Source organism: Sorex fumeus, unplaced genomic scaffold (assembly GCF_029834395.1).
Source record: "Sorex fumeus unplaced genomic scaffold, SorFum_2.1 ptg000110l, whole genome shotgun sequence".
Taxonomy (NCBI): domain Eukaryota; kingdom Metazoa; phylum Chordata; class Mammalia; order Eulipotyphla; family Soricidae; genus Sorex; species Sorex fumeus.
In genome coordinates this window covers 3,754,058-3,780,466 of record NW_026606167.1, presented here as the reverse complement: position 1 = coordinate 3,780,466, position 26,409 = coordinate 3,754,058, and the positions used below count along the sequence as shown (strand labels likewise).

At 56.6% G+C, this 26,409-nt stretch overlaps 1 protein-coding gene across 3 annotated transcripts; it reads left to right on the top strand.

Moving 5' to 3' along the window:
- Nucleotides 1-168: 168 nt before the first annotated feature.
- Nucleotides 169-26,317, top strand: GLYR1 (glyoxylate reductase 1 homolog). Of its 3 annotated transcripts, none has more exons than XM_056135057.1 (16): nt 169-277; nt 790-826; nt 1,865-1,944; nt 9,392-9,530; nt 10,133-10,372; nt 14,206-14,292; nt 14,943-14,999; nt 15,768-15,818; nt 15,910-15,980; nt 18,548-18,647; nt 20,498-20,608; nt 21,697-21,798; nt 22,166-22,328; nt 22,531-22,710; nt 22,950-23,074; nt 24,491-26,317. In XM_056135057.1, the coding sequence occupies exons 1-16, from the start codon at nt 240-242 to the stop codon at nt 24,563-24,565; spliced, it is 1,656 nt and encodes a 551-aa protein (XP_055991032.1). In that variant the 5' UTR covers nt 169-239; the 3' UTR covers nt 24,566-26,317. The 3 variants fall into 3 exon arrangements, with proteins under 3 accessions (XP_055991032.1, XP_055991033.1, XP_055991031.1); XM_056135058.1 differs by having other exon boundaries at nt 15,907-15,980; nt 20,516-20,608; XM_056135056.1 differs by having other exon boundaries at nt 15,907-15,980.
- Nucleotides 26,318-26,409: the final 92 nt, after the last annotated feature.

The following is a 26,409-nucleotide window of genomic DNA, read 5'->3' as shown; positions in this document are numbered from 1 at the left end:
TGTCAGCAGCCGGAGGGCGGGGGAAGGCGCCGGAGACTCGGGCCCCGCGCGCGGAGAGCGCGGCGCCCGCGTCACGTGCCTCCCCGCCGGCCAATGGGGCGCGGCCGGCGCGCTGACGTCAGCGCCCCGGCCCGGCCGCTGACAGCCGCCCGTCACGTGACGGCGCGCGCGCCAATGGGCGGCGCCGGGGGCCCCGAGCTTCCCGGCGGCCCGCGCGGCGGCGGTGGTTGGGCGGTAAGATGGCGGCCGTGAGTCTGCGGCTCGGCGACTTGGTGTGGTGAGTCGCGGCGGCCGGGGCCCAGCGAGAGGCGCCGGGGAGCGGCGCCCCGCGCGACGCGAGGCCCGGGGGCGGCCCGGCGCGGCCCGTGGCGGCGCGCCCGTCGGCGGGGAGGCGGCGAGGCGGGCCCGAGGCCGGCGGCGCCGCGGGGCGGAAGGGGCAGCCCGGCCCCGGGGGACGGAGGCCGAGGGGGCCGCCGTGGCCCGACTCCGGGCCCCGGGACAGGGCCGAGGCCCGGCGGCCGGCGCCGCCCGGGGAGGGGACGCGGGGCCGCGGCGCGGGACGGGCTCCCCCTTCCCCTTCCCCTCCCCGCCCTCCCCCTCCCCGCGGGGCGCGGGGGTGGCCGCGTCCGCAGGTGTCGGAGCCCCGCGGGGCGGTGGGCGCCGGGCTGAGCGCGCTCTGCACTCGGCCCGGGCGCGGCGTTTGGGGGGAGGCCTTGCATGCATGCAGGAGGGGTTGCAGGAGGACTGGCCTTTCCCCCGGGGGTCGCTGACTCTCTGTGCTTTCTCTAGGGGGAAACTCGGCCGGTACCCTCCTTGGCCGGGCAAGGTGAGTGGTCCCGGGGGGCGCGCACCCCCGCCGTTTGCAGCGTCGCCTCGAGCCGGTCTCCCGCGACGACGACGACGGCGGGGGCTGCTTTTCCCCTCCGAGTTCGTTTCCCAACGAGCAGACGTAGCGTTTGCGAGTAAGACGGGGGCCTCTGATGCGGAGGACGGACAGGCTGCTTGTTGTCAGAGGGGGCTTCCTGGTGGATCCTTACAGTCCCGGGGGTCCGTCCTAGTTTGACTCGGGCCCCCCATGCGAATCCGACAAAAGCGAGAAGGAAGAACTGCTCCGGGAAGAGGGAGATCTAAATGTAGGTTAGAGAAAAGTCAGAGTATTTTCGGCCCGACTAAGTTTAAATCTTCCCGTGCGGCCATATGTGCAGCTCCAGTGCAGCCCTGCAAGAGTTGGCATTCCAGATTTCGCGTGAGGTGGTCCGTCGTAGCTCCCCAAATGTTCCGTTTTTGATTTTCTGCTTGGAGCCCAGGAAATGTCTCTCGCCTGTCTCTGCAATATGCTATTCCAGTGCCTGTCTTACCTCTCCCTTTGCTGGAGTACTTTTAGGAGTGCCCCCCCCCCCCCCCACGCTGCTTCTTCTTCGGTGGTCAGAAGGTCAACCGAGGAAAAGCATGTTGGTCATCATTTTGACTTTTTATTTTTGGTGGAGCAAGATAGCTTCCTTGAAACTTACTTAGAAAGATGAGGGGAGGAAGAGGGAGACCTGTCCCTGGTGGAAAGAAGCAGATTCAGGCAAGCCAGACTTATGTTGGAGAGCCAGGGCTTGAAGAGCAAGCCAAAGTTCTGCTTTTAAAAGGGAACAGTTGCAGTGGAAGGGATGGTGTATCTTATTATTAAACACTGTTACATATTAGATACAGGGAACGTCTTAAGTATCTGCCTGTTTTCTCTTATAATAAGAGAGAGTTCCAGAGGGGTGAATTCCGGACCCAGGGTTCTTTTTATGGACATGACGTTTTTATTTCAATTTTTTTCTTACCAATTTTGAACTACAGGGGGAAAACCTTTTTTATTTTTATCCCCTAGATTGTTAATCCGCCCAAGGACCTGAAGAAACCACGTGGAAAGAAATGCTTCTTTGTGAAGTTTTTTGGAACAGAAGATCAGTGAGTAGCAGAGCTCACTAGGAGTTGCATGGTACCCTTAGTTTGGCTCTTACCCGGGGTCTGGCAGTCTTTATGGTAACCGAGGGTCTTAGCGGCTCTCACTGGAGCCAGCAGGCTTGCATTTCATTCTGACTTCATGCCCACATATGCAGAGCTGTTCCTGTGACCCAGCTGGACAGCTGTCCTGGGGCCAGTAGCAGTGCTGCTAAAGTGAGAACTGGGCTTCTCCGCCTTCTGAATGTGACCCGCACACTTAGGAGATCATTTCCCACAGCTCATTATCTGGCTCCATCAGCAGATCTGTTGATAAAGGCAACGGTTCAGCTCTTTGTTTTGTTTTGAGACTCTGTTTTGTTTTGAGACCACACCTGGCAGTGCTCAGGACTTCCTCCTGGGTCTGCATTCAGGGATCATTCCTGGCAGGGCTTAGGGAACCCTAGGGGTGCCAAGGCTTGAGCTCAGGTTGGCCATGTGCAAAGCAGGCACTTTACCTGCTGTACTGTCTTTTCAGCTCACAATAAGTTTTTTAGTCAGATCTGACCTTGAAATCAGGACCCTGAACTTGAGATTCCTTGATGGGTCGCGTATCAAAGACAGGAAGGGGCAAGAATGTATACCTGAGTATTTGCAATACGTTTCCCTTTCTCATCCCTGTAACAACTTGATTGTCTGGGCCTACCTGGATGATTTTATTTCTTTAGCTTCATTTCTGTTTTGATTTTTACAGAAAAATGTAGCTTCGGGTTTGAAAAGGTATCTCTGAATTTTCTGATATATCCAATACCCGTAGGTAAAATAAACATTTCCTAGAAAGTGACATATATGGTTCCATGGGAAAACATAAAGTTGGTTCACTCAGGAGTTTCCATTTCAGAGTGCTCTTGCTGGTTTAGATTAGCATAACACATCTCCTTCACTGCACAGGTGTACGTCCCTTTTCTTTGTTGCAAACCAACTTAATGGGTTTTTTGGGGGAGGGGTCATACCCGGCGATGCACAGGGGTTAACTCCTGGCTCTGCTCTCAGGAATCACCCCTGTCGGTGCTCAGGGGACCATATGAGATGCTGGGAATCGAACCTGGGTCTGCAGCGTGCAAGGCAAACGCCCTACCCGCTGTGCTATCACTCCAGCCCAAGCTTAATGATCTTTTCATGGCACTATTTCAAGGAAGTCACTGGCCCAGAGCTGTGAAAAATTTATAAAATGTTTTAAAACAGTTTAAACAAATTAAATAGGACCGTGATTTTATCTTTTTCTGGCGAGGCTTGGCCTTAGTGGAAAGAAGCTGAGAGTGCATCCAGTCCGTCCTGAAGGAACAGTGCTTAGAGATTAGTGCTGAGACAGCTTCAGTATTTTGTCTCAAGGTGAAATCTCCAGGTTGCTGGTTAGCAGCAGATTTCTTTAGGGAAAGCTCCGGGTTTGTTCTAGGCCTGTGGAGATTTCCAGGCCTCCAGATTCTCCTGTGCCTTCTGCACGTCGCCCTCGTCGCCCCAGCACCCTTGGGGCAGCCCGAAAAGCAAAATGCAAAGTTAGTGAAGCAGTGGGTGGCTTTCTTCATAGTCCCTCAGATGTTTCTTTGAGGGGCGTTGTGAGTATGAGAGATGTTGCGTGACTGTGTTTAAGACGTACACAAGTACTTGATACATATTTGTGTAAGAAGCGTTTTATTATTTTTTAAATTTCTTTATTTTGGCTTTTTGGGTCACGCCTGGCAGTGCTCAGTGGCTACTCGTGGCTCTGCACTCAGGAATTACTCCTGGCAGTGCTTGAGGGACCTGATGGGAATCGAACTCCGGTTGGCCGCGTAGAAAGCAAACACTGTACTATTTCCAGCCCTGTGTAAGAGGTGTTTTCGATGAAAACTGCTAATGAACTTTTTAAGAATGGAAGCTGCTTTCCAAGGAGCAAAGCTACAGGCAGCTATGAAGCTCGCAGAAGTCTGCTCCCCTTTAATGCCCGGCATGAGAGCGTGGAGGGTGCTGGCACTGGATGGAGCCTCATGGTTACCAGGCCCCACCTCAGCTGATGGTCTGACCCAGTGGGGCTGTTCCATGTCTGTGAGAATGAGAGTGGGTCAGTTAAAACTGACAGGCTGCTTGCGGGAAATACAGAGCGAGACATTTCTTACATTCGCAAGGACCTTTCATGGAGGTGAGGGGGCATGTACCCGCTGATGGTGTGGGGTGAGAGCGCCTTGTGCCCTGATTGTCGCGCCAGTCCCTGACTTTTGTTTTACACTCATCTCTGGTTTCTGATCCCCCCTCCGCTTTCTTTGGCCGTTGGAATGACCAGGGACCACGTGCTCGCTTGCTTGCCCCAGCGGTTGTGGTGTGCACAGGGTCACATCCTTGGCTCAGTGCTGCACGTCCTGGCTGTCAAGTGCTGAGATGACAGCTGTGTTGTCGGTGTGGGTGTGATGAGTTGACTCTGGCGTGGATCTAGTGAGGAGTGTTAGATTGTGTGATGCCAACATGGTGGAAGGACAAGAAAACCCAGAACTTGGTTGTGCTTCTGGGCTTACACTCAGCAGGTGGGGCGGTGCAGGGAATCGAACTTGCACCTCCAGGCACTCGCCCACTGAACTGTCCTCGGGTCCGAACAGAATGCAGAGAGACAATTCGGTTTGTAGAAATCAAACTTTACTCTCTGCCAAAACATTCAACAGACGTTGGATGGTTGACCTTCTCGGGACAGCTGACTGTGGTGGAAACTGCCCCGAGATGTTTTCAGTTCTGTGGCATGTGTTGGCCTGTTCCCCCAGGTGATGGTCACTTGAGGGGGTCAGCTGCCTGAGCGCCATGTCGAAGGGGGATCTGCTGGCGTGGCGACTGGGTTTGGGATTAAGCCAGATGAGAAGCTGTGATGGCAGAGAGAAGGGGGTGATCTCACAGTGTGGGTGCCCAGAAACTACAAGCACAGCAGGGTGGCAAGGCTGTGGGCAGCCAGCCGCAGAGCGGAAAGGGAGTCTGCCCTGGCGCTTAGTCTTTAAGCAGTCCCCTCCCGCGTCCCCTTCATTGGCGATGCTGCTCTGCTCTGCTGGCTGTGATGTTCCCTGAGGCTTGAACGCCATTCACTGCAGGGATTGAATGTGTCCACAGGGTGGGGCTGCCCATACCCCCCCACCCCCCCCCACTGTGTAGCTGGGAATTACTCGAGAGGCAGGCCAGGGATTGCAGGTTTCAGCGCCACCCCCTCTCACACACGCAAGGCACCCTAGGGTGTGTTGGAGGGTTTTGGTTTCATTTGGGGGCCGCACCTGGCAGTGCTCAGGACTTACTCCTGGCTCTGTAATCAGGGATCATTCCTGGTGGTCTTCGGGAACCCTCTGGGAAGCCAGGGATTGTACCCAGGCAGATGCCTCCCTGCTGCACTGCCAGTCCAGCCCCTGCCCTAGGATTTGAACTCGTGATCAAATATCCAAGGCAGGCTGTCTACCCTGTGCTGCTTCTCTGTGCCCTGGTGCCTATTTTTGTAACAGATTTAGAAACAGGCAGGGGATTTGTGGGTTGAAGGGTAGAATAGTCAGGATCCCAACCTGATATGTTCTATGTCACGCCACGCAAATGGTGGGCCTGAGTAAATACCAAAGGAACTTACAGAAAAACGCACTCCTAACTAGAGGGAAGGTGGGTTGGAGTCATCCGGGCACCCCCTTGTCGTTTTCCCAGGGCTCTCGATCAACTCTACCTAGAGCACTGAGAGTTGGAGCACTGAGCCAAGTGGCTTTTGAGGTCTGCTGCCCCAGGGGTATGGCCAGATGGCCAGCCGCCTCTGCCAGGCTGCAGGGATGGACTCAAGGGCTGGTGTTCTGCACGGAGCTGCAGAAGCTGGTACAGAGGAGCTGGGGCTGAAGAGTGAGCTCAGGGCTGGGCACCCAGTGGCGCCTGAGTAGCTAAACCAAGCTGTCAGGTCCATGTCACCGGTCCAGGTATTCCAGGAGCGACCCTAGGGCCCTGGGAGTTCAGGGAAGCCTCGCGCTCGGGAATGTTCTCAAGCCCTGGAAGCAGGGAGAGCCATCCTCTCTGTGAGTCTCTCAGTGAACATCTGCCGGCCAGCTTTTCGTGAAATTGACCGAGAACAGCTGTTCCTTGTAGTTGTTGGTAGTTTGTGTTTGATTTGTGTTTTGGGGTGTCTTTATTTTGAAAGATAGTCATGGGCCTGCTTCAGTAGTTTAAGAAGAGGCAGGAGGCAGCGAGTATAAAAATCATTTACTAAATGCTTCTCGCCAGACCCAGGCAGAGCAGCCATCCGTGACTTCCGGCTCTGTCCTCTTCTCACTTTCAGACAGAGCCTGTGTTCACTTTGCCACTCTCCGTCCTCCTGCCCGGGCAGAGTCTGAGGTCCGTGTTCAGGCACTGAGGCTAGGGTCTGCCTGGCCTCCCTTCTCAAGCGTGCAGTCACAGGGCCATTAGCACATCTGAGTGGACCCACAGACAAGGAAGTTGTGGGGAACCCTCTGGGGAGCCAGCAGGTGGGGTCCGCGCCAGAGCCTTCATTGTTCCTGGTGATTGGTGGGTTTGGTTTGGTTCTTAAGCTAACATTTGTTTATGGCTCCCCCGCCCCCATAAAGCTGTACACTGTGCAATGATCCCAGTCACCCCATCCCTCTGGGGATACCACGTGCGGCTTTCTTCCTTGGTCTTGGCTGCATGGACACAGGGCTTTGTATCCGTCCTTCCACTTTGCCACGTAGCTTAAAGGCCCCTCTGTCTGCCGCTCACTGATTCCAGTCAGCGTGGCTTCCAGCAGATAGTGTGTAATGAGCTTCCTCTGCAGACAGGCAAAGCCTCCCACTTGAACCTGCAGCTGACAGCACTTGATTTTTCTAACCAGCCACAGCAAGGTGGGTGGGGAAAGGTACAGTTGCAGCCATGCGTTGGAAGGCTCTTAGGAGGGGAAAACACGAGGTAGCCCTGATAGTGAGAATGAAGCAGATGAGCCGTGAGCAGCAGCAGGGAGCGCAGAAATCCCATGATTCCTTCCCGTCAGAGCTTTCACACCACTTAACCCACAGGCCCCAAAACCCAGGGCCCCCTCTGCCAGCCTCACCCCACAACCCCAGCCCGGAAGACATTCTGCCAAGCCTCGCTAAGAGACTCAGCGCTCACCTGTTTCACAGATGCCTCCTCTGGAAGGCAGGGACTCTCTAAAGACTTCGGCTCTGCACTTTGAGTTGTGGGTTTGTTGTTTGTTTGATGGGGGACCATGAGGTGCTGGGAATGAAGCCTAGGCATCCCACAGTCAGCATACACTAGCCCTTTTGGCTCTCCAGCCCAAGGACCATGCAGTCTGGAGAGAAAGTCGCATGTGGCCAGGCTGATTTCTGTTCGGACTGCTTTGGGTAGGGACCTCTCTGGGACCCAGGGCTCATCGACTGCTTTTCCAAAGTGCTGGGGTGCTTTTCCAGCAGAGGGTTCCTTAAGTAGACTGGTATTTCTGGTGTGGAAGTCATACTGTCCCTTCATTCATATACATTACCACTTTCCAAAGATGGTCATGGAACTTTCACTTGATCACTTGACATCCCATTACTCATCTATTTGCTCGAGCGGGCACCATTAACGTCTCCATTCATCCCTTTCGTGTGCGAGTGTAGCCCAATGTCGTCTGCTCGTTCTCGGAACACGAAGAGCCTCAAACCGATCGTTCACCGTCTTGACAAAGAAGTCTGACCGTCTCATAGGTGGGCGGCCACATGATCTTTTGACGTCCCGTGGAATCCGGTCGGTAATGGCTTTAGTCCAGCGGTCATCTCCAGATCTCATTACGTGTCCAGTCCAGTTTCATTTTAGGATCTCAAATGCCAGTCTTTAGGATGAACGGGATTCCATCTGTACTATTCCCCGTCTGGCAAAAAATCAGTAATGTGCTTTCAGAGTGCTTCAAAGAGGAGGCTGCTTCCTCGCCAAAGTCCTCAGCTTTCCACTTTCTCTGGATCCAAGGTTTGGGGGGCACCAGGGCCAGAATCAGATTCTTAAGGTCTGTTGCCCAAGGCCTCTGTCTCCCAGGGGATTTGTGGAGCTTCAGCTCTGAAGCTGGGGGGTCCTGAGCCTGAGCCTTGGCTTTGTGTTCAGTTCTCACATGCTTTGAACTCTGCCGCTGCATTTCGCAGCTTCACTTGTTTCGCCAAGCTTGTTGCTGATGGCTCTGGTCTGTCCTTGGAAACTCAGTGAACGAATGGGGCCAGAGCGATAGCACAGCGGGGAGGGCGTTTGCCTTGCCTGCGGCCAACCCGGGTTCGATCCCCAGCATCCCAAATGGTCCCTGAGCGTCGCCAGATATGACCAAAAAAGAAAGAAATTCAGTGACTGCTCTGATGTGTCAACTTTAAAGATAAATAGTTCATGCCAGGAATGACCTAAGCACAGTAACCCTGAACTCTGCCAGGTGTAGCCCCCAGAAAAAACAAACACGAATATATTTGGGGGGGGGCTGGGCACACCCAGTTGTGCTTAAGACTCACTTTTGGCTCTGCTCAGAATCACTCCTGATAAGGCTTGGGGGACCATATGGGGCACTGGAGAACGAACCCTGGTCAGCCTTCCCTGCCGTCCTGCCACTCCGACCCCTGTTTGTAATGTTCGTTAGCTTCTCTGAAGGAGAGAATCCTGTTATTACGGTATACAGGCCAGTTTTTATATTCTTAACCTGACCCACTTTTCCTGAAGGTTCTACATGAAAGCTATATCACAGGGCAGAACACACGAATTAACTGTTGCCTTGCCAAACTATAAACTTCTCTCCTTTATACGGGGTTGTGTGAACTGAACATCTGTGGCTTCGCAGGAGCAGCCGGGGCAGGTGTTCGGTTGTCTGGTGTGCCTGCTATTCCAGAGCTGACAGCTTGTTTCCTCTTTCATGTTACTTGTTAATCGAAGGGATTAAAAGTCAAATAGCACGGGAGTATATGTGCCTTTACTCACAAGGAGATACTTGCTTTCAAAGCCCTCCTTTGGTGACTGTCCCTCGTTCCAAACGGCGTGTCCCGTGTTTGTGTGGTTGTAGCCATGACTACAGTCATTTGCAAATCACTGCAGGCTCCCTGCTGTAGGTAGCCAAGATGAAGAGGATGTGGCTCAGCTGTTGTGGACTCAGGTTATTGCCGGGTAGTGCTGCAGCTTGGGGGATGCTGCTGACAGGTATCTTGATTCCTGGGCTTCGTGGGTGGCCTTCTGTGCGCTGGTAAGACTAGACGAGCAGGCTGCAGGAGGTGTGGTTCAGCGCGGAAGGCACGGGAAGAAGACCAGAGACAGCCTGGAACAGCCATTTCAGTCATAGCATGTTCTCCTTTGGGGGGCTTGTGTCATTCCCCTTCACGTCTCTCAGGAACATGCACTTAGATGCTCAGGGTTGGGGTGGGGAGAACTGGCAGGCCTGTGTGATCATTGATACCCGCCTTGGCACATGCAGTGCGCTTATGCCCCTTTTGTGTGCCCTCTCCGCTAGCGCCTGGATCAAAGTAGAGCAGCTAAAGCCATATCATGCACACAAGGAGGAAATGATCAAGATAAACAAGGGTAAACGCTTCCAGCAAGCTGTGGACGCCGTGGAAGAGTTCCTCAGGAGAGCCAAGGGCAAGGACCAGGTGAGAGACTGACCCTCACTCTAAACCGCCGGGCCAGCTCTTTGCCTGGTATCTAGCAGATTAAATGCCACCAAGACTTGAAGTCATGTCCTTAGGAAATGCCAGTGGAGCGGGAGAGCAGTTCCCAGCTAAAGTGTCAGCTGGAACTTTCTGGGCTCTTAGTACCTCGGCCTCTGAGCACAGCACAGCTGAGAGTGCCTACCTGCCCCTGGGGAATGAGTCCTCTTGGCTTGGGGGCAGTGGGCATGTCACTTAATGTGTTTTGTTTTGGGTTTTTTGGGTTTGTTTGGTTGGTTTTTTTGGGTTTTTTTTTTTTTTTTTTTGCCTTTTGGGTCACACCTGGCTCTGCACTCAGGACTTACTCCTGCCAGTGCTCAGGGGACCATGTGGGATGCTGGGAATCGAACCCGGGTCAGCCGCGTGCAAGGCAAACGCCCTCCCCGCTGTGCTAGTCCTCTAGCCCCTTGTGTTTCGATTCGTCAGCAGAACCCGCTGGGGGTGTGGGGGTGACGCATGTGAAACACTTGGCTCTGGGTGTGGCGCGCGTGCAGGGTCAGCGCAGCAGCCGGGGATGGTCATCGTTACTGCCTTTCGACTTTCAGGCATCATCCCACAGCTCTGATGACAAGAATCGACGTAACTCCAGCGAGGAGCGAAGTAGGCCCAGCTCAGGGGATGAGAAGCGCAAGCTCAGCCTGTGTGAGGGGAAGGTGAAAAAGGGCGCAGGAGAAGGGAAGAAGAGGGTCTCCTCGGGGCCCTCCGAGAGAAGCTCCAAGTCCCCGCTGAAGAGAGCCCAGGAGCAAAGCCCCCGGAAGCGGGGTCGGCCCCCGAAGGACGAGAAGGTCAGTCTGCTCTCAGCTCTTCTATCTGACTGCAGAGGCCTGTGTTAAGGGCGGCCCCGAAGCTCCCTCAGGCGAAGGCCTGAGCACCTTGGCAATGGACGGGGAGCAGGACAACGGAGAATTGTCGTTCCATCCCAGTGGCAGGCCTGGTGTGCAGGCCGGAAGGAGGGCAGCCGCGAGAGAAGGCACAGCCCGCGGGAACTCGGTTCGGTGCCAGGCAGGGAGAGGAGAGAGAAAAGGAGATTGTCGCTGGATGGTGGGCAGCTGGGAGGTCCCCCAGCAGTGTGGCATGGCCCAGAGTCCACGGGAGCCACCAGGGTGTTCGAGCTGGAGGGACAAGCTGCCAAGGCCGCGGGGCAGAGCTGAGAGGCTTCTCAGAGCGTGGCCCTGCTGGTGCCAGGGCTGCGCGAGGGGCAGGGAGGAGGTAACCCTGTGCCGTCTCAGAGCAGAGGATCGCAGGGGCTGGCTCTGTGGGATGGGGTCAGTCTCGGGGGACGCCTCTGTGCCAGAGAGTCTCTGAGTACCATGGGCGGAGATGAAGAGGGCGGCCGAAACGGGAGAGGCTCTGGGGTCTCTCAGTCCGGGTGGGTTTGTCCTGGAGAAGGTGAGGAGAGGAAGCCAGCTTGACCTTACAAAGAGGATGCTCAGAGTTAAGAGTTGGGGGCGACTGAATGAGAAATGGTAACAACAGATCTTTCACCTTCTGGAAAGTTCCGGCACAAGGGGCCAGAGCAGTAGTATAGCGGGGAGGGCATTTGCCTTGCATGCATCTGACCTGAGTTCAATCCCTGACATCCCCTAGGGCCCCCCAAGCACCGCCAGGAGTGATTCTTCAGCGTAGAGCCAGGAGTAACCCCGGAGCCTCACCGGGTCTGGCCTAAAAATCAAAAAGGGGAAAGAAAAAAAAATTTTTGGCACATGCCTTAGAACTAGTCGAGGAAGGAGGAGTGGTATGCAGGGAAATCCTGAAAGCAGGAGTCAAGGGGAGCCAGATGGCAGGCTGGACTTCAGGTCTAGACACCAGCTGGACAGGCAGGGCATGGAGCCAGACGAGGGCGCTGGCCTTCCACTCCGCCAGCCTGGGTCCATCCCCGGCATCTCATGTGATTCCCCCATGCTCCAGCAGGGGAGATCCCCGTGATTCCCCCATACTCCAGCAGGGGAGATCCCCGAGCACAGAGCCAGGAGTCAGCCCTGAGCAAGATCAAAAATAAAGGCAGAAATGGCGATCTTCTCTCCCCCTGGCTCCTCTGTGGGAATGGCGGCTGGTGGTCCAGGGCCTCAGGCTCTGCTCGGGGGACTTCCGCCTGCTGTGACCATCATCTGTTTTTTTCTGGCGAAAAGCTGGAATGAGAGGCTTCTGGAGAATGTTCGCGTTGCAGAGTGGAGGCTGTTGGACCCACATCCTGCTCTGTGCTCAGGGCAGCGTATGCAGTCCCAGGGCTCAAACCAGGGTCTGCCGCATGTACGACAAGACCTTATGCCACCTCTTTGGCCCTAGAATGTCCTTATTTTAAACGTTAGGAGATAGCACAGCAGGTAGGGCGTTTGCCTTACACACTGCCAACCCCGGAAGGAGGCTGGTGCTGGCTTGTGCTCGGACACCTGCGAGTGACATCAGAGCAGCACTTGGTGCTGACCATCTGACGAGTGTCGCACAGTGCTGACTTTCCCATCACCAGTGGGACCCCGATGGTCTTGAGCTCGCCCCAAGGCAACCCTCACTGAGAGGTTGCCCACAGTGGAAAGAAGTTAGTCCTTGGGTCCAAGGGCTCCCCGTGGGTGCAGGTGCATTTCTGTCCCTGTTCTCGGAGCCTCGTCTCAGGCCTCATGCAGCCCAGGAGCTCCCCACACCTGCCTGTGTGGTTTCAGTTTGGCGCAGGACCAGGGCAGAAGCAGTGGTTGTGGTTCTGATCAGTGAATCCCCTGAACTCAGACCTGGGGTTCCATCTCTGTCTCTGTCTGTCTGTCTCGCTCGCTCCATGATTCCACCTCATTCTCCAGTGTGAAACAGGCAGTGTTGCTCTTGTGTTTTCTGTTTGGTGAGCACTGCAAAGGCAGCAGTGACCACAGGGTATTCTTGGACAGAGCCCAGATGGCGCCTTCTGCACCATCATCGCCTGAGGACCGACAGGAAGATAGCCTCAGTGCTAGGATGTCAGGTCCACACGGGCAGGCCAGGCACACGCCCACCCTCTGTAGGTCCAGAGTGGCTCCAATCAGCTCTGGACCCCACACTCGCAAGTGGAGCGTCAGCTGGCTCTCCTGAGGTTGGGGCTTGCTAAGCAAGGGTGTGGACACACACCTTGGGCCGGTCCTGGAGGCCATGGTGTGTGCTGCCTCAGCCCTGCTCTTCTGTTGTCCTTGTGGCCCAGGGCAGGTCTCTAGGCTTCAAGTAGAATTCAGTGTCTCAGACCAGTCGTGTGAGAGCTTCCAAAACCACGTGACTCAAGGCTGCCTTCGGTGGCTTGGTGTGTCCGTCTCTGCAGCAGTCTGCACTGCCCTGGGCCGCTTCATGAAGGGCATAGACCTGGACCAGGCTCTCTGCTTCTTCGGAAACATCCAGCACCGTCTATGTGCCAGGCCCGATTGGCATGGGATATAGAAAAACAAAATGAGCGACTTTGGTGCTTTCATGAACCTCATATACTTCCCTGGGTTTCTGTTTTATTTACACACTGATGATTAGCTCTGAAGGCCACTTAAACTCTCCTCCACGGTTTTCTGTGGTGCGCTCTCAGACGTCACATGAGCATGCAGTGCTTCCAGAGCTGTGGATGCCCGCAGGCTCGGGGTGGGCTCCTGCTGCCTCTGCCCGCTGCTCAGAAGGCGTCTGCCGTCTTTGCCGCGCAGCTCACATTGTACTGGGGAGAGAGATGACATGGCGTCTCCAGGGGGAACGTCAGGGTGTGAGCTTGTGAGCCAGAGACAGCTGGGGGGAGTTCCGGGGAGCCACACACAACAGAGACTGCCACGTTTGGTGCCTTTGGAAGCAGGGGTCCCTGGAGGGAGCTAAGGAGTGCGGGAGGCGGGAAGTAGGCCGAAGGTGGGCGACTGGCACAGAGCAGGGTCGAATTTGCGAGGCCTGGCCCGTGGTGCTCCCTAGAGCCCCTGCTCGCCCTCTGTGGGACAGGCTGGCTCGGACAGGCTGTGCCAGGCTGCTCTGACTGATCACTCTACTTGTCAAGCAGGGAGATTGACCTTGTTGCAGATCAAGTGACAAGTGGCAGTGACCCGAGCTTGGGTGTGGGTGGTATGGAGGGTTGACACGGGTGTTCGGTTCCTAGAAGAGGAGGGTGGCAGCACCAAGGGCTCCTTGAGCCTCGGCCTCGAGATAGCACCGTGATTTTCCGATCCCAGGAAACTGCAGGTGTCGGGCTGCCGGCAAGACACACCCAGAGTCCCTGTAGATCCTCTATGGAGAAATGTCCAGTGGCCGCCCGAAAGGTAGCAAGTAGGTCAGGGGTGCTGCCAGCGGGAAACTGAGGTTGGTGCCGTGAACAGGAAGCAGCCATCACCAGGCTGGACAAGCCCTTTGCCGCCCACTCCACTGGGTCCTCGTGGAAGGAAAGGGGGGCCTTGGACTACCGCCCTCCGGGCTTGAACTTGGACTGTCACTCAGCAGCTGTCAGGTGTCATTGGCACCATGAGTGACTTCTGGGTCCGGGCAGCTCCTTCAGAGCCAGGGCTATTGATGCCCGTAGGCTCAGGGTGGGCTCCTACCGCCTCTGCCCGCCGTCCCTCAGAAGGGAAGCTGTGCCGAAATGGGGGGTAAGGGGGGCAGTGAGGTGCCCCCCACGGGGCCTGGCCCTGACACTGTGCTTCTCCTCCAGGATCTCACAGTCCCCGAGTCCAGCACTGTGAAGGGCATGATGGCCGGCTCCATGGCCGCCTTCCAGTGGCGGCCGACCGGGAGCGAGGTAAGGGCTGCCCTCCCGGCCGCCAGCGGGGATGTTCTTTGCTAGTTCATTTGCACGGCAGGATGGCGATGAGTGGGTGGGATGGTGTCCGCCCGAGTGCGCACTCCTTCTACCAGGGCCCCTGCTCGGCCTGGCCCCCAGCGGGAACGTGAGCTCTGCCCTACGTGGCCCCTGACTCCTCACGCTGCCCTGCCTGGCCCCGCGCTGCGGCGGAAAGGCCTCCAGATCCTGCATCACCACCGCTGGCGAGCCTCACCTGCCTGAACGACCCGACCCTGCAGGAAAGACCTAGGAGCTAGGCTCTCCAGAGTGACTGGCCGCTGCTGGACTGTAAAAAAGCACAGTGGCCAGAGACGTGGCCCAAGCGGGCCCAGGATTCACCCCCACACTGTACGGCCCCAAAAACAAAAGGTGGAAACATGGGTCTGCTTCAGTGTTTCCCCACGGCGGGGATGGGAGCATTTGTACCAGTTACTCTCCCCTGGAGCCAGCTGTCCCCTGGTAGGCACAGGATTGTGCACCAACGCCCTCGCCCGTGGTGGGGAGAGCCCTGAGCGTGGGACGGCTCGCAGAGAGCTCAGGCCAGCAGGCCAGGCCCCGGCTGCCCCTGAAGGAAGGTGACTGGTTTCTGCACGGCCTTCTGCTTTCAGCCTGTCAAAGATGCCGACCCACATTTTCATCACTTCCTGCTCAGCCAGACAGAGAAGGTGAGTGCTGGTTTGCGGTGCTTGATCTTTGGCCGGGGACTGGCCAAAGGGGCGAGTGCTGCTTCCTTAGGACTCCCCTATCCCCAAATCGATCTGGAATGTTGGCTGCTACCTTTCCATTACCCAGCTCACCTGGACAAGGTGGACCACTTTCAGGGTGGCCGGGGACTGCCCAGCACGGCTAGTTCAGAAGTCTCCTGGGGACCTGTCCATGATCAAACATATTTCAGCTTCAAATTCAGCCCTTTGTAGAGTTGGACTTTTGTGGCAGCCTCCAGCGTCTAGGGCAGGAACCAGCCCCTGCACGTCTTGCCACCCCGGAATCATCTCTGCTATGCTGCCGGGGATTCTTCTCAGACCTGGGGCCAACGCGTTTCCGGAGCCTTCGGGATTCCCATCTCTGGGGAGGCGCAGCCTTCCAGGACCTGCAGCTTGGATGTGGCTCGGTTCCGCCGACCGCCTGGAGTTCTGGGCACAAAATTCCTGTCTCTCACTATCGCTGTCCTCTTCAGCAAGAGCAGGACATGGAGAATTTTTTTGTGTGGAAAACCTAAAGGAAGTAGCATTAGTTCCCCGGTGGGCCATTTGGAGTTCACCGAACTGGGTACCAGCAAAATTTTCGGCGCTGGTTCTGCGGGAGGCCCGATCTTCTAGGTGGTTTCCAGGAGTGAGGGCCAGCCCTGGTTCTGTCGGTGCTTTCTGTATTTGGTTGAACCACTCTGAGTGGTTTTCCTGAAATAAATTCTGTTCTTTTTTTCTCTCTTCTAGCCAGCTGTCTGTTACCAGGCAATCACAAAGAAGTTGAAGATCTGTGAAGAGGTTCGTAGTTGCACCCCTCCCTTGGATCTGTCACCTAAGGCCTGGCTGCGGGTGGACTGCTCTTGAGGGTTTCTGCTCCTTTCCCTAGGAGACTGGGTCCACCTCCATCCAGGCAGCGGACAGCACAGCCGTGAACGGAAGCATCACGCCCACAGACAAAAAGTAGGTCCTGGGGCCTCAGCGATAGTACAGCAGCGAGGGCGTTTGCCTTGCACGCGGCCAACCTGGGTTCGATCGCCAGCATCCCATATCGTCCCCTGAGCACCGCCAGTTGTAATTCCTGAGTGCAGAGCCAAGAGTAATCCCTGAGCATTGCCGGGTGTGACCCAAAAAGGAAAGAAAAAAAAAAGTAGGTCCTTCTGTGAAAGCTTCCTGTGATGCTGAGCTTAGGGCTGTGAGCATCCCCGGAGGTTCCTGGTTTGCCTCAGGATGCTGCTCACTGAGCACTGTTTGGCCCTTCCCCAGAGTTTCTCGGTGGGTCTGAGAAGGACCTTGAGATCTGTGGATGAGTTTCCAGGTGTGCTGCTCTTAGACAGTCATGTGACCAGCGGCTTAGCCAATCAAGACAGACACTGAGCGTTGACTCGGAATAGAGCCTGTGGGTCCTTCCGTTCATCAGCTTGCTGCGCCCACACTTGCCCGGGCTGACAGACGCCATTGCTGAAAGGGTCTCTTCATCCCAGGCAAGGATCCTGCTTCTGAATGGATGAGCCACGCCTCCGTTTTCGTAGTCTTCAACTGAAGGCAGTTCTGCTTCTGCTTTATTGTATGTTTTGTATTGGAGCTGCCAATTTGGACTTCATGTTCCCAGTTACTTTATCTGAGTTCCTTTCATAGAGTGGAGGCGATGGGTTACATCCTACTAAAAGGGAAGATGGGTGTCAACCATTAATTAGCAAGGACTGTGTTGAGTTTTGCCAGGGATCGGTCTAGGTTGGCCAGATGCAAGACAAATGCCCTCCCCACTGTCCTGGCGCTCCAGCCCCAGGGCTGTGTTGGTTTTAGAACAAGGGACTTGGCTGGAGGCCGAGCTGGGCTCTGTGCTCTCCCGTGAGCCTCCCTGTAGCTCAGCCCATGTCCATATGAAGGAGCGGGAAGCCGCGCGAGATGCAGCAGCTCAGCAGTGCTCCTCCCAGCCTGGTTGGGACGCCAAGACGGACTGTTGTCAGGTCACAGAGCCAGAAACTTCACCCCGATCTGCTGGGTCCAAGAACACCACGTGAAAACAAGAGCAGCCAAGGCATGATGAGAATCGGAGGCAAAGCTTGTATTCACGCATTCACCAAGAAAGGACTTCATTAGCCTTTCAGGCTCTGTCCCTGAGAGCTCATGGTGCCGTCTGGTGGGGACAGTGCTGTCCTCCCATTTCCAACAGCTGAGAAGAGACTGTCTGCAGAGGACGGAGACGCAAGGGACTGAAGGACACAGGCGTCGGTGGAGATGCTCCCTCTGCACCACGGTGAAGAGAAAATTGAGCTGAGAACCGAGAGGATGTAATGAGAACGAGAACTGACATTGTAGTGGACATTCCGATCTGCTCTCATACTGGCCCCAGGGCACATGGCCAGGGTCCACATTGACTAGGTCATCGTGTCGATCCGCACCAAGCTGCAGCACTGGGAGCATGTGGTTGAGGCTCTGCGTCGCACCAGGGCCGGCTTTCCCAGCCGCCAGGCGCTCCCCATCTCCACGCTGAACGGGAAGAGTGGGAAGAGCTCATCCCACCTGGCTGTGGGGGCAGGCGCAGCTCTCTCTGGACGCAGGCAGCCCCTGTGCGCGGAGAGCCTCAGAGCTGCCTGCCTCACCTAGCCCTGTCCCGCCTCACCACAAGGAATCCTGCTTCTTGACCAAAGAAAGAATTGAAGGAACATACTCTAGCCATGTCACGTACCAAGCGAAGATAAATAAGTCCGGGTACTCAGAAAAGACATTTATTCAAGATCAGACCATCTGGGGCCGAAGCGGTCGTACAGCGGGGAAGGCATTTGCTTGGCACGTGGCTGACCCGAGTTTGATCCGTGGCATTGTAAATGGTCCCCCGAGCACCGCCAGGAGTAATTCCTGAGTGCAGAGCCAGGAGGAACCCCTGAGCATCGCCGGGTGTGACCCCCAAAGCAAAAAAATAAAAGATCAAATCGTCTGTAAAAGCTTGTAGAAACTTCAGTGATTAATAATAGTCCCTGAGCAGGAAGGAGTGACTCTGGGAAGTGGTGAATAGCAGAACAGCCAGGGGTCTCCGGACAGTAGCAAGACTGTGATGCTGAAAAACAGGGGACAGCAGTGGGCTGAGGGTAGAGCCCTTGGACCATTCACTACAAACTCAGGCAGAGCTCTGGGGACAGGAAAGGCCCACTTAGGCCCACTTTGAGAGCTGGGCGTACCACAGGGCTGAGGACACATGCTGCTTCCCCCCGGCCACCAGGAAGGACCGGGGAAACTTCTGTCCACCACGGTCAGATTTTATTCTGTGGCAGGCAGGGCATTTGCCTTGCACGCAGCTGGCCCAGGTTCAGTCCCCAGCACCACACTTGGTCCCCTGGGCCCCTTCCAGAGCCAGGAGCAGAAATGCCCCCTTTAGTTAGGGGTGCTTGTGGGCAGTGGCACAACGAGAAGGTACCCTGATGCCCCCTGTCCTGCTGGGTCGGATGAACCTGAGGCTCGGGAGGAAGCCCCCCTGGCGCCTCGGACGCCTCTGCCGCTCAGCGCTGACTGCTGCCCCTCTCTTTCAGGATAGGGTTTTTGGGCCTTGGCCTCATGGGAAGTGGTATCGTCTCCAACTTGCTAAAAATGGGTCATACGGTGACTGTCTGGAACCGGACTGCAGAGAAAGTAAGTTTCACTGATGGTGCTTGCCAGGAGGGAGGGAGAAAAGGAGGGAGGGAGGGGAAGAGACAGCCCGGCCCGTGGGGGTGGGTGAGGAAGGGCAAGGGGTGGCCTTCCCAGTCTGCACTGGGCACTTGCAGGCAGTAGAGAGGAGCTCAGGCAGGTGGAGATGAAGAACGCCGGGTGATGCGACAAAGTGTTGGAAAACACCCGGGCGGGGGCAGAGGACCTGGCGCCTCACAGACATGGGTCCTGGCACTGCAAAGAAAAACATACCAGGGGTAGGAAATGAAGTGACCCAAAAGCCAAAACCAGAAAGATTGAAGATCAAAGTCCTTTAGGGGAGAAGTGACTCACATAACTCTAGGCTAGAGTGCATCTTGTATATTTTGTATGCCCAAGGCCCTAGGTTTGGTCCCTCACATTGGGGCGGGGGGGGGGGGGGGGCTGCAGGTATTTGAGCCACACCTGGCTCTAGGTTATTGTTGGTGGTGCCCTGAACGCAGCTGGTCCGGTCAGTCTCTGGCCCCACATGGTCTCCACGCTGCTGGCAGTGCCCAGCTCTGGCCCGGGTACAAGCTGCTCGATGTCCTCGGGCCATGTCAGTCAAGAGCACCTTGGAGCCTCCCCCTCCCCCCAACTCATCTCCTACCACTGGGAGTTGATCAGGTGTATTTATGGAAATGCATCTGTTGGGGTTTGGGTTTGGGGGTTGTTTTTTTTGTCGGTTTTGAGTTTGGGGGTTTTTATTGTTATTGTTTGGCTTTTGGCCACACCCAGTGATGCTCAGGGCTGCTTCTGACCCTGCGCTCAGCAGTTACTCCCAGCAGTGCTCAGGAGACCACCTGGGGTGCCGGGTATCGAACCCAGATGGCCACGTGCAAGGCAAGCGCCCTCCCCACTGTACTATCATCCGGCTCCACATTTGATGTTTTTAATATGTGTGTGTTGCTGGTGATCTGAGATCTCGTTGCTGGCACCATTACAGTGACAGCCTGCGGACAGGCTGTCGCCTGCATTTATAGAGCTTTAAGGCTGCATTTATAGAACTTTAAAGCTGTAGCCTGTTCTAGTTAAGGAGACCTAAATTCAGTACATAAGGGAGATAGAGTCATAGATTTCTTTTCTCGGAGCCAGTAATAGATAAAGGTGAAATCACACCAGCGATCAGGCTGCAGAGGAGCTGTCAAATAGGTTCAATTGTACTTTCATGGGATATCCTATCACCATCTATGAGAAATGAAACCAATGCGGGCCAGAGCCGTAGTAGCCCTCCAGCGGGAGGGCTCTAGCCTTGCCCGTGGCCGACCTGGGTTTGACCCCTGGCATCAGTGCCGAGCCAAGAGTAATCCCTGAGCATCGGGTGTGGCCCAGGGTTAAAAACAAATGAAACCAAAAAAGCGATACTGAAAATTGAAGGGACATGGAGAAAGGCAAGTCCACACAGAAAGCTGATGAGTAATCCTTTCGAGCTATTCCGATTTTGTTGCATTTGAAAAGGGAAATAACCAAGATATTAATGACATGGTTCGTTACGGGATGTCCTGGGTAACTTTCATTCTCTGAAAGGCTGGTGCCGGGAGACCCCAGAGACACCTCCTGGCCTCAGCTCGGTGGTTCGGCCCTCCGTGGCCGGGAGCTGCAGCCCCGTGTGACTGAGGGGGGCGCCTCTGTCACGGGGCTGCAAGGACACGATGGTCCTTACGGAGCCTCGTCTACCTTCCCAGGTGCCCGCTGCCCTCTGGAGTCTCTGGCCCCTGCCTTGGCAGTGAGGCCAGGAGGACTGGGCGCCGTGCCTCCGGCCTGCCTCTCTGTGTACTGCGTGCAGCTCACGTTAGGATCTGTGACTTTTGCAGTGTGATTTGTTCATCCAGGAGGGGGCCCGCCTAGGAAGAACCCCCGCTGAAGTCGTTTCGACTTGTGACATCACCTTTGCCTGCGTGTCGGATCCAAAGGCAGCCAAGGATGTAAGGATCCCCTCCCTCCCCTCAGCGCCTCAGGGTGTAGCCAGGAAAGCTGACTGGCCGCCTTCCCTCCCCTGCACACGGAGTGAGTCTGCATGGGGGCTGCATTTCCCATCGGGCCATTCCCACCGCAGGGCCTTGCGTAAGTCAGAACAGACCTTGTACTCGGGACGGGGCGAGCCCCTGCGTCCCCCCAATCTGCAGAAGTGACTTCCCAAGGCTCGTGTATCGCTGAATCGAAGGCTTCAGACTCAGTGCGCCTTTGCCCCCGTTCCAGGGCCCTGCCCAGCTGTCACTGTATTTGTAACATTTAGAAAATTTTCTTGTATGCTTGGATTACTTAGCCTAACATGTAGCTCCTAAAATGGCCCCCGAGGCTGGAGTGATAGCACAGTGGGTAGGGCGTTTGCCTTGCACGTGACCGACCCAGGTTCAATTCCCAGCATCCCATATGGTTCCCCAAGCACGGCCAGGAGTGATTCCTGAGTGCAGAGCCAGGAGGGACCCCTGAGCATCGCTGGGTGTGACCCCAAAAGCAAAAAAAAAAAAACGTTAAAAAGGCCCCAGAGTAAACACTGAGCTTCCATCTTTCATTTATTTTATTCCGTTTTTGGGGCCCCCGACAGTGCTGGGGGTCCCTCCCGGCGGCTCCTGACCGCAAAGCCTGTGCACCAGCTCTCTGAGCATCTCCCAGTCCCCTGGAGTTCCAGCTCCGGCGGGTGGGTGTGAGGCACGGGGGCTTCCAACTCTGCATGTAGTTGCCCTGGCATTGTTTGGGACCATGTATGGTGTGGGGTGTGAGCTGGGGTCCCGCACGCAGAGCCTGCAACAACTCCCTGCCTCCGGGTTCAATTATCCCATACGGTCCCCCCCAGCACTGCCAGGAGTGACCCCTGAGCATCGCTGGGTGTGGCCCCCAGACCCGTATTCTGTCTAGTTGGGGCGGGGGTAAATGGAGTCTTTTGCAGGTGTGGCTCTCCCCTTGCCCCTGGTGGTCCCTGGTTGGGAGGAGCCAAAGCAGCGGGCTGGCGGCTCCAGGCCCTGCAGCGTGGCAGGAACCTGGGCTGTTGCTTCTCCCTGTGTCTCCACAGCTGGTGCTGGGCCCCAGCGGCGTGCTGCAGGGGATCCGTCCCGGGAAGTGCTACGTGGACATGTCTACAGTGGACGCGGACACAGTCACCGAGCTAGCCCAGGTAGTCGCCTCGTTGGGGCTGGCCCTCCGGCGTCGGATGGGTTGGGGCAGAAGCCCCAGCTGCACCCCGAGTGTAGGCAGCTTGGCCGCTGGCGGTGGGGGCCGGTCTCCTCTCCACGCAGCTGCCTGCAGGGCTCACATGGCACCTCTGCTCGGGCTGGAGGGACGTGCCCTCGGCCCGGCCGTTGGGTCTGAGGCCTTGGGTCTTTGCAAGAGGTTCGGGCTGAAAGGAGCCGAGAAGCCCAAGTCCGTCTGCAACGCCTGGCACAGTCTTGTCTGTGAGCCTCACAGCCCTGGTGCAGCTTCCCTACGACAAGGACACCCCGTCCCACCCGAGGCCCTCCAGCAGCTGTGCCCTCTCTTTGCAGGTGATCGTGTCCAGGGGGGGCCGCTTTCTAGAAGCCCCCGTCTCCGGGAACCAGCAGCTGTCTAACGACGGGATGCTGGTGATCTTGGCAGCTGGGGACAGGGGCTTGTATGAGGACTGCAGCAGCTGCTTCCAGGCCATGGGGAAGACCTCCTTCTTCCTAGGTACGCCTGCCCGCGGCGGGGGCCGCAGCCTCTGCCCGCAGCTCCCGGAAAGGAGGAGCCCGAGGGTCAGAGCCAGCTCGGGAGGGGGCAGATGAATGGGGCTGGCGCGAGGTCTAGAGGTGGGTGTGAGCAGGGCGAGAGGGGCAGTCAGCGCCTGCCTGCCGGTCGCCGGGAGAGTGACCACGACTCTTTGCCCGGGCAGGTGAGGTTGGCAACGCGGCCAAGATGATGTTGATCGTGAACATGGTGCAGGGGAGCTTCATGGCCACCATTGCTGAGGGGCTGACCCTGGCCCAGGTGACAGGCCAGTCCCAGCAGACACTCTTGGACATCCTCAATCAGGGACAGTTGGCCAGCATCTTCCTGGACCAGAAGTGCCAAAGTAGGTTTGCCGTGTCGCGTGTCTTGCATTCACTCCACTTTTGATGAGAGCTGGGGATGGGCCAGACAGGGCTGCAGAACAGCCTGTCACGCGCTCCTTCCCCCAGTCAGGGGGTCCTGAGACATACCTGAGGGTTGAGGAACAGCACGGAGCCTGGGTGTCTAAGGCGGGAAGTGCTTGTGCTCAGCGACGGGACTGCAGGCGGTTTCCGTTCTTCTGATGGCAGCTTCCCTCCTCAGATATCCTGCAAGGAAACTTCAAGCCCGATTTCTACCTGAAGTACATCCAGAAGGATCTCCGGCTGGCCATCGCACTGGGCGACGCAGTCAACCACCCCACACCCATGGCAGCTGCAGCCAACGAGGTGACCGCAGGCACTGCCCCTCTGCCTCTCCCCTGCCCCAATCCCTGGCTGGGCCTTTCCTGGCAGGCCCTCCCAGAACCTGCCGTCCTCTCTGCTATTGTCTTTTGCCCATGCATTACTTCAGTTTTTGCAGTGCTTGGGTTCTGGATATTCGATTTTCCACATTTCTTTGGTATCAGTATTGCTCTAGGCCCTTAACTTCTCGCCTGCTCTGAGTTCCTTTGTCCTCTTCCCACGTAACACCTGATGCATTGCCATTCCCTCCTTCGTGCTTCATGGCAGGACTTCTTACCCTGTGCCCTCCTGGCGTTTCGTGGAGGCCCCCGTGCCTTGCAGGACAGTTAGCAGAATCCTGTCCTCTGCCCACAGGTGCCCGCAGCCCCCTCAATTGATAGGAAATGTCTCCGGGCATTCCCGAGTCCCCAGGGCTGAGCCCCTGGCTTTCGCGTGGCAGATGTCCCTGCTGCATCTGCCGTGGACAGTGTGGGAATGTTTTGCTCTAAGGGGTCATGTGATGTAAAGAAATTCAGAGGAAATTGCTCAGCTGCCGTTCGCCTTATCCGCTCCTTCCTGGGCTACCGGGTCTCTCCAGGCTCCTTTCAGCGGAGTAACTTGGCTGCCATTTGCTGTCACACGGGTCCGTCGTGACCATCCGTTTCCCTTGATCTCATTACTTGGCATTCTTGCTGACGGACATTCTCCCCCATCCTGATGGGTCAGGCCACTGCCCTGGGGCTCAGACTGGGCCTTTGAACCTTCCTCTTGCCTACCCAGGCCCGGGCGCACAGTGGAGGTGCTGGGGTTGTGTCTCCCCTGTGGAACCCAGGCGAACTGGGAGGAGGACTCTGAAAAGCCTCAAGGGTTGGGTTGGCTGCGACTCCTCCCAGCTTGGTGCTGGCGCCATCCCGGCAGCTCTCGGGCGCTACGCCTGAACATTTAACCCACTGCCCATCAGAGACGAGACTCCTGCGAGAGAGAAGAGCAGGGAGCTCTGGCTTCGGGAATGCCTTGAGTAGAAGCCCACAGGCAGCGGGGGCGGTGTCCAGGAGAAGCACGGTCATCACACTCAGCACTGGGCCTTGGTGCGGTCCCCTTTAGTCCCCCCCGTCACCCCCCAGGGCAGGAAGCAGCCACCCCAGGGCTCTGAGATGTAAATTTAAGAGGTGGGGAGAGGCGTGCAGCAGGAAGGCGCTTGCCAAGCAGCATCCCACCCCAGTTCAGTCCCCAGTCCCCGGTGTGGTCCCTCAAGCCCCGAACACACTGGCTGGATTCTGTTCGGTGTGGACCATCCGGGCACGCAGGATTCACAGCCCGGACTCTGCACGCCCCTGCTTCCCACAGGCAGAGACCTGCCTCCCAGTCGCGGCGGTGGCAGCTGTGTCAAAAACTGAGCCTTTATCTGTCCTCTTGTTCCAGGTGTACAAAAGAGCCAAGGCCCTGGACCAGTCGGACAATGACATGTCCGCCGTGTACCGAGCCTATATACACTAAGCCGCCTGCCCCGCCCTGTCTTCCCTCCGACCCCTCCTCCCGGCGTGGGGCTGGGGTCCCGGGACTCAACTCTGGACCAGACCACCTGTCTCCATCTTTTATACAGACTGAGACTTGTCATCAGCACAGCACACGGCATCGTTCCTCCCCCAGAGGGCTGGGGGCGGGGGAAACGCCCGAGCTCACATCGCCCCGGACTCGGCGGCTGTGTTCTCTCTCTCTCTCTCTCTCACACACACACACACACGCCCCTCACACACTGGCTCGAGCCCGGGACGGAAGCTCCCGGGAACTGCTGCCTCTTGGTTCCTTTTCCTCCTTCCCAGCTTGTCATATCTCAGACCTTGCAGTTGCAGGAAGTCGATTGTCAGTGAGAGTGCAGCCTCCCCAGTGCTTCCCTCGGAGCCAAGTGGCTGTGGTCATGTCCACGTTCTCCACTGGATCCCCATGGAGAGGCCTGGGCCATGCTGAGCCAGCACAGACTCTTAAAAGTGTGGGGCAGCCACCCTCAGGTGATCGGCTGACCAGTGAGGATTGTCACGTGAAGCTCTCGATGTGCAGCCAAGTCCCTAACCACCTTTGAGAACCAAGGAGAGAGTGGCCGTGTCGGGGGCAGGAGCGCCATGGACGCTGGTGTGGGCCAGCCCAAGAGCCATCTGCGGAGCCCTGGGCCACGGGGCACTCCCCTGCCTCACCAAGCTTTGCATTCCAGCTCTCAGGAAGGGGTCCTGAGGGCCAGCAGTGAGGTGTGAGGGGAAGGAGCCCCACTCTGCACCTGGCCCCTGGTAGCAGCCCTACACCGACCCCTGCATGCCCCACACCCCCTCCTCTCCTGGAGACAGTATTTCTGTGTGGCTGGCCTTGTGGCCGAGACCCGCCTGACCAGCAGTGACCATTTCTCAGGCTTGCCTCAGAAAATGTTCGACTTCTCAGCCCACAGCTTGGTCCTGGGTCCCTCTTGGGCCTTGGCTTCTGTGGGGAGGGAAGGAGAGCTGTGCCTGAGGGGTGCCCAGCCACGGGGGAGGTGGGGGGTGAGCAGCAGCAGAGGCCCTTGCCGTCCTCCTTGGCTGGGGGTCCCGGAAGGCCACCCAAAGGATGCAGTGCCCTGCCGCGTTGTCCGCTACAGGGCAGACAGTCCAGGTCGGTGGGGAGAGGAGTACAAGACCCCTGCTGATGGAGAGGCCTCTCCTCACAGCTGGGCCCTTGTCGCTGATCAGAGCCCAGCTTAGGGAGTCTCAGAAGGGGTGGGGAGGGATGCCCGTGGGGGTTGGGCACAGTTCAGTTCACTGGGAGTTTGAGTTCTTTCTGTCTGAACACGGAGCCTGTTCTAGTCCTGGCTGGACACTGGGGGTGGGGGGTGGGGAAGACGCTGTAATGAAACTGGTTAGTTAATGTTGTCTTAATATTGTTGACAATTCTGTAAAGTTCCTTTTTATGAATATTTCTGTTTAAGCTATTTCACCTCTATTTTGAAACCCTTCCCTTTTAAGGAGAAAATGTGACACTTGTGAAAAAGCTTGTAAGAAAGCCCCTTGTCCACCATCCCTTTTTTTTTTCCTTTAAACCTTTAAATGACAAATCTTCTAGTAATTAAGGTTGTGAATTTTTATTTTTGCTTTGTTTTTAATGAACATTTGTCTTTCGGAATAGGATTGTGTGATAATGTTTAAAAGGCAAAAAAAAAAACGAAACATGATTTTGTGCAATTAACAAGCTACTGCAAGCAAAATAAACCGTTTCTTGGTAACACAACTGCGACTACTCGCCTCTGCGGTTGTCTGCCGCCTGGGGTCTGGGGGGTTGGGGGTCTCGACGCGTGAGCCGGAGTGGCCAATGGCGAGGGC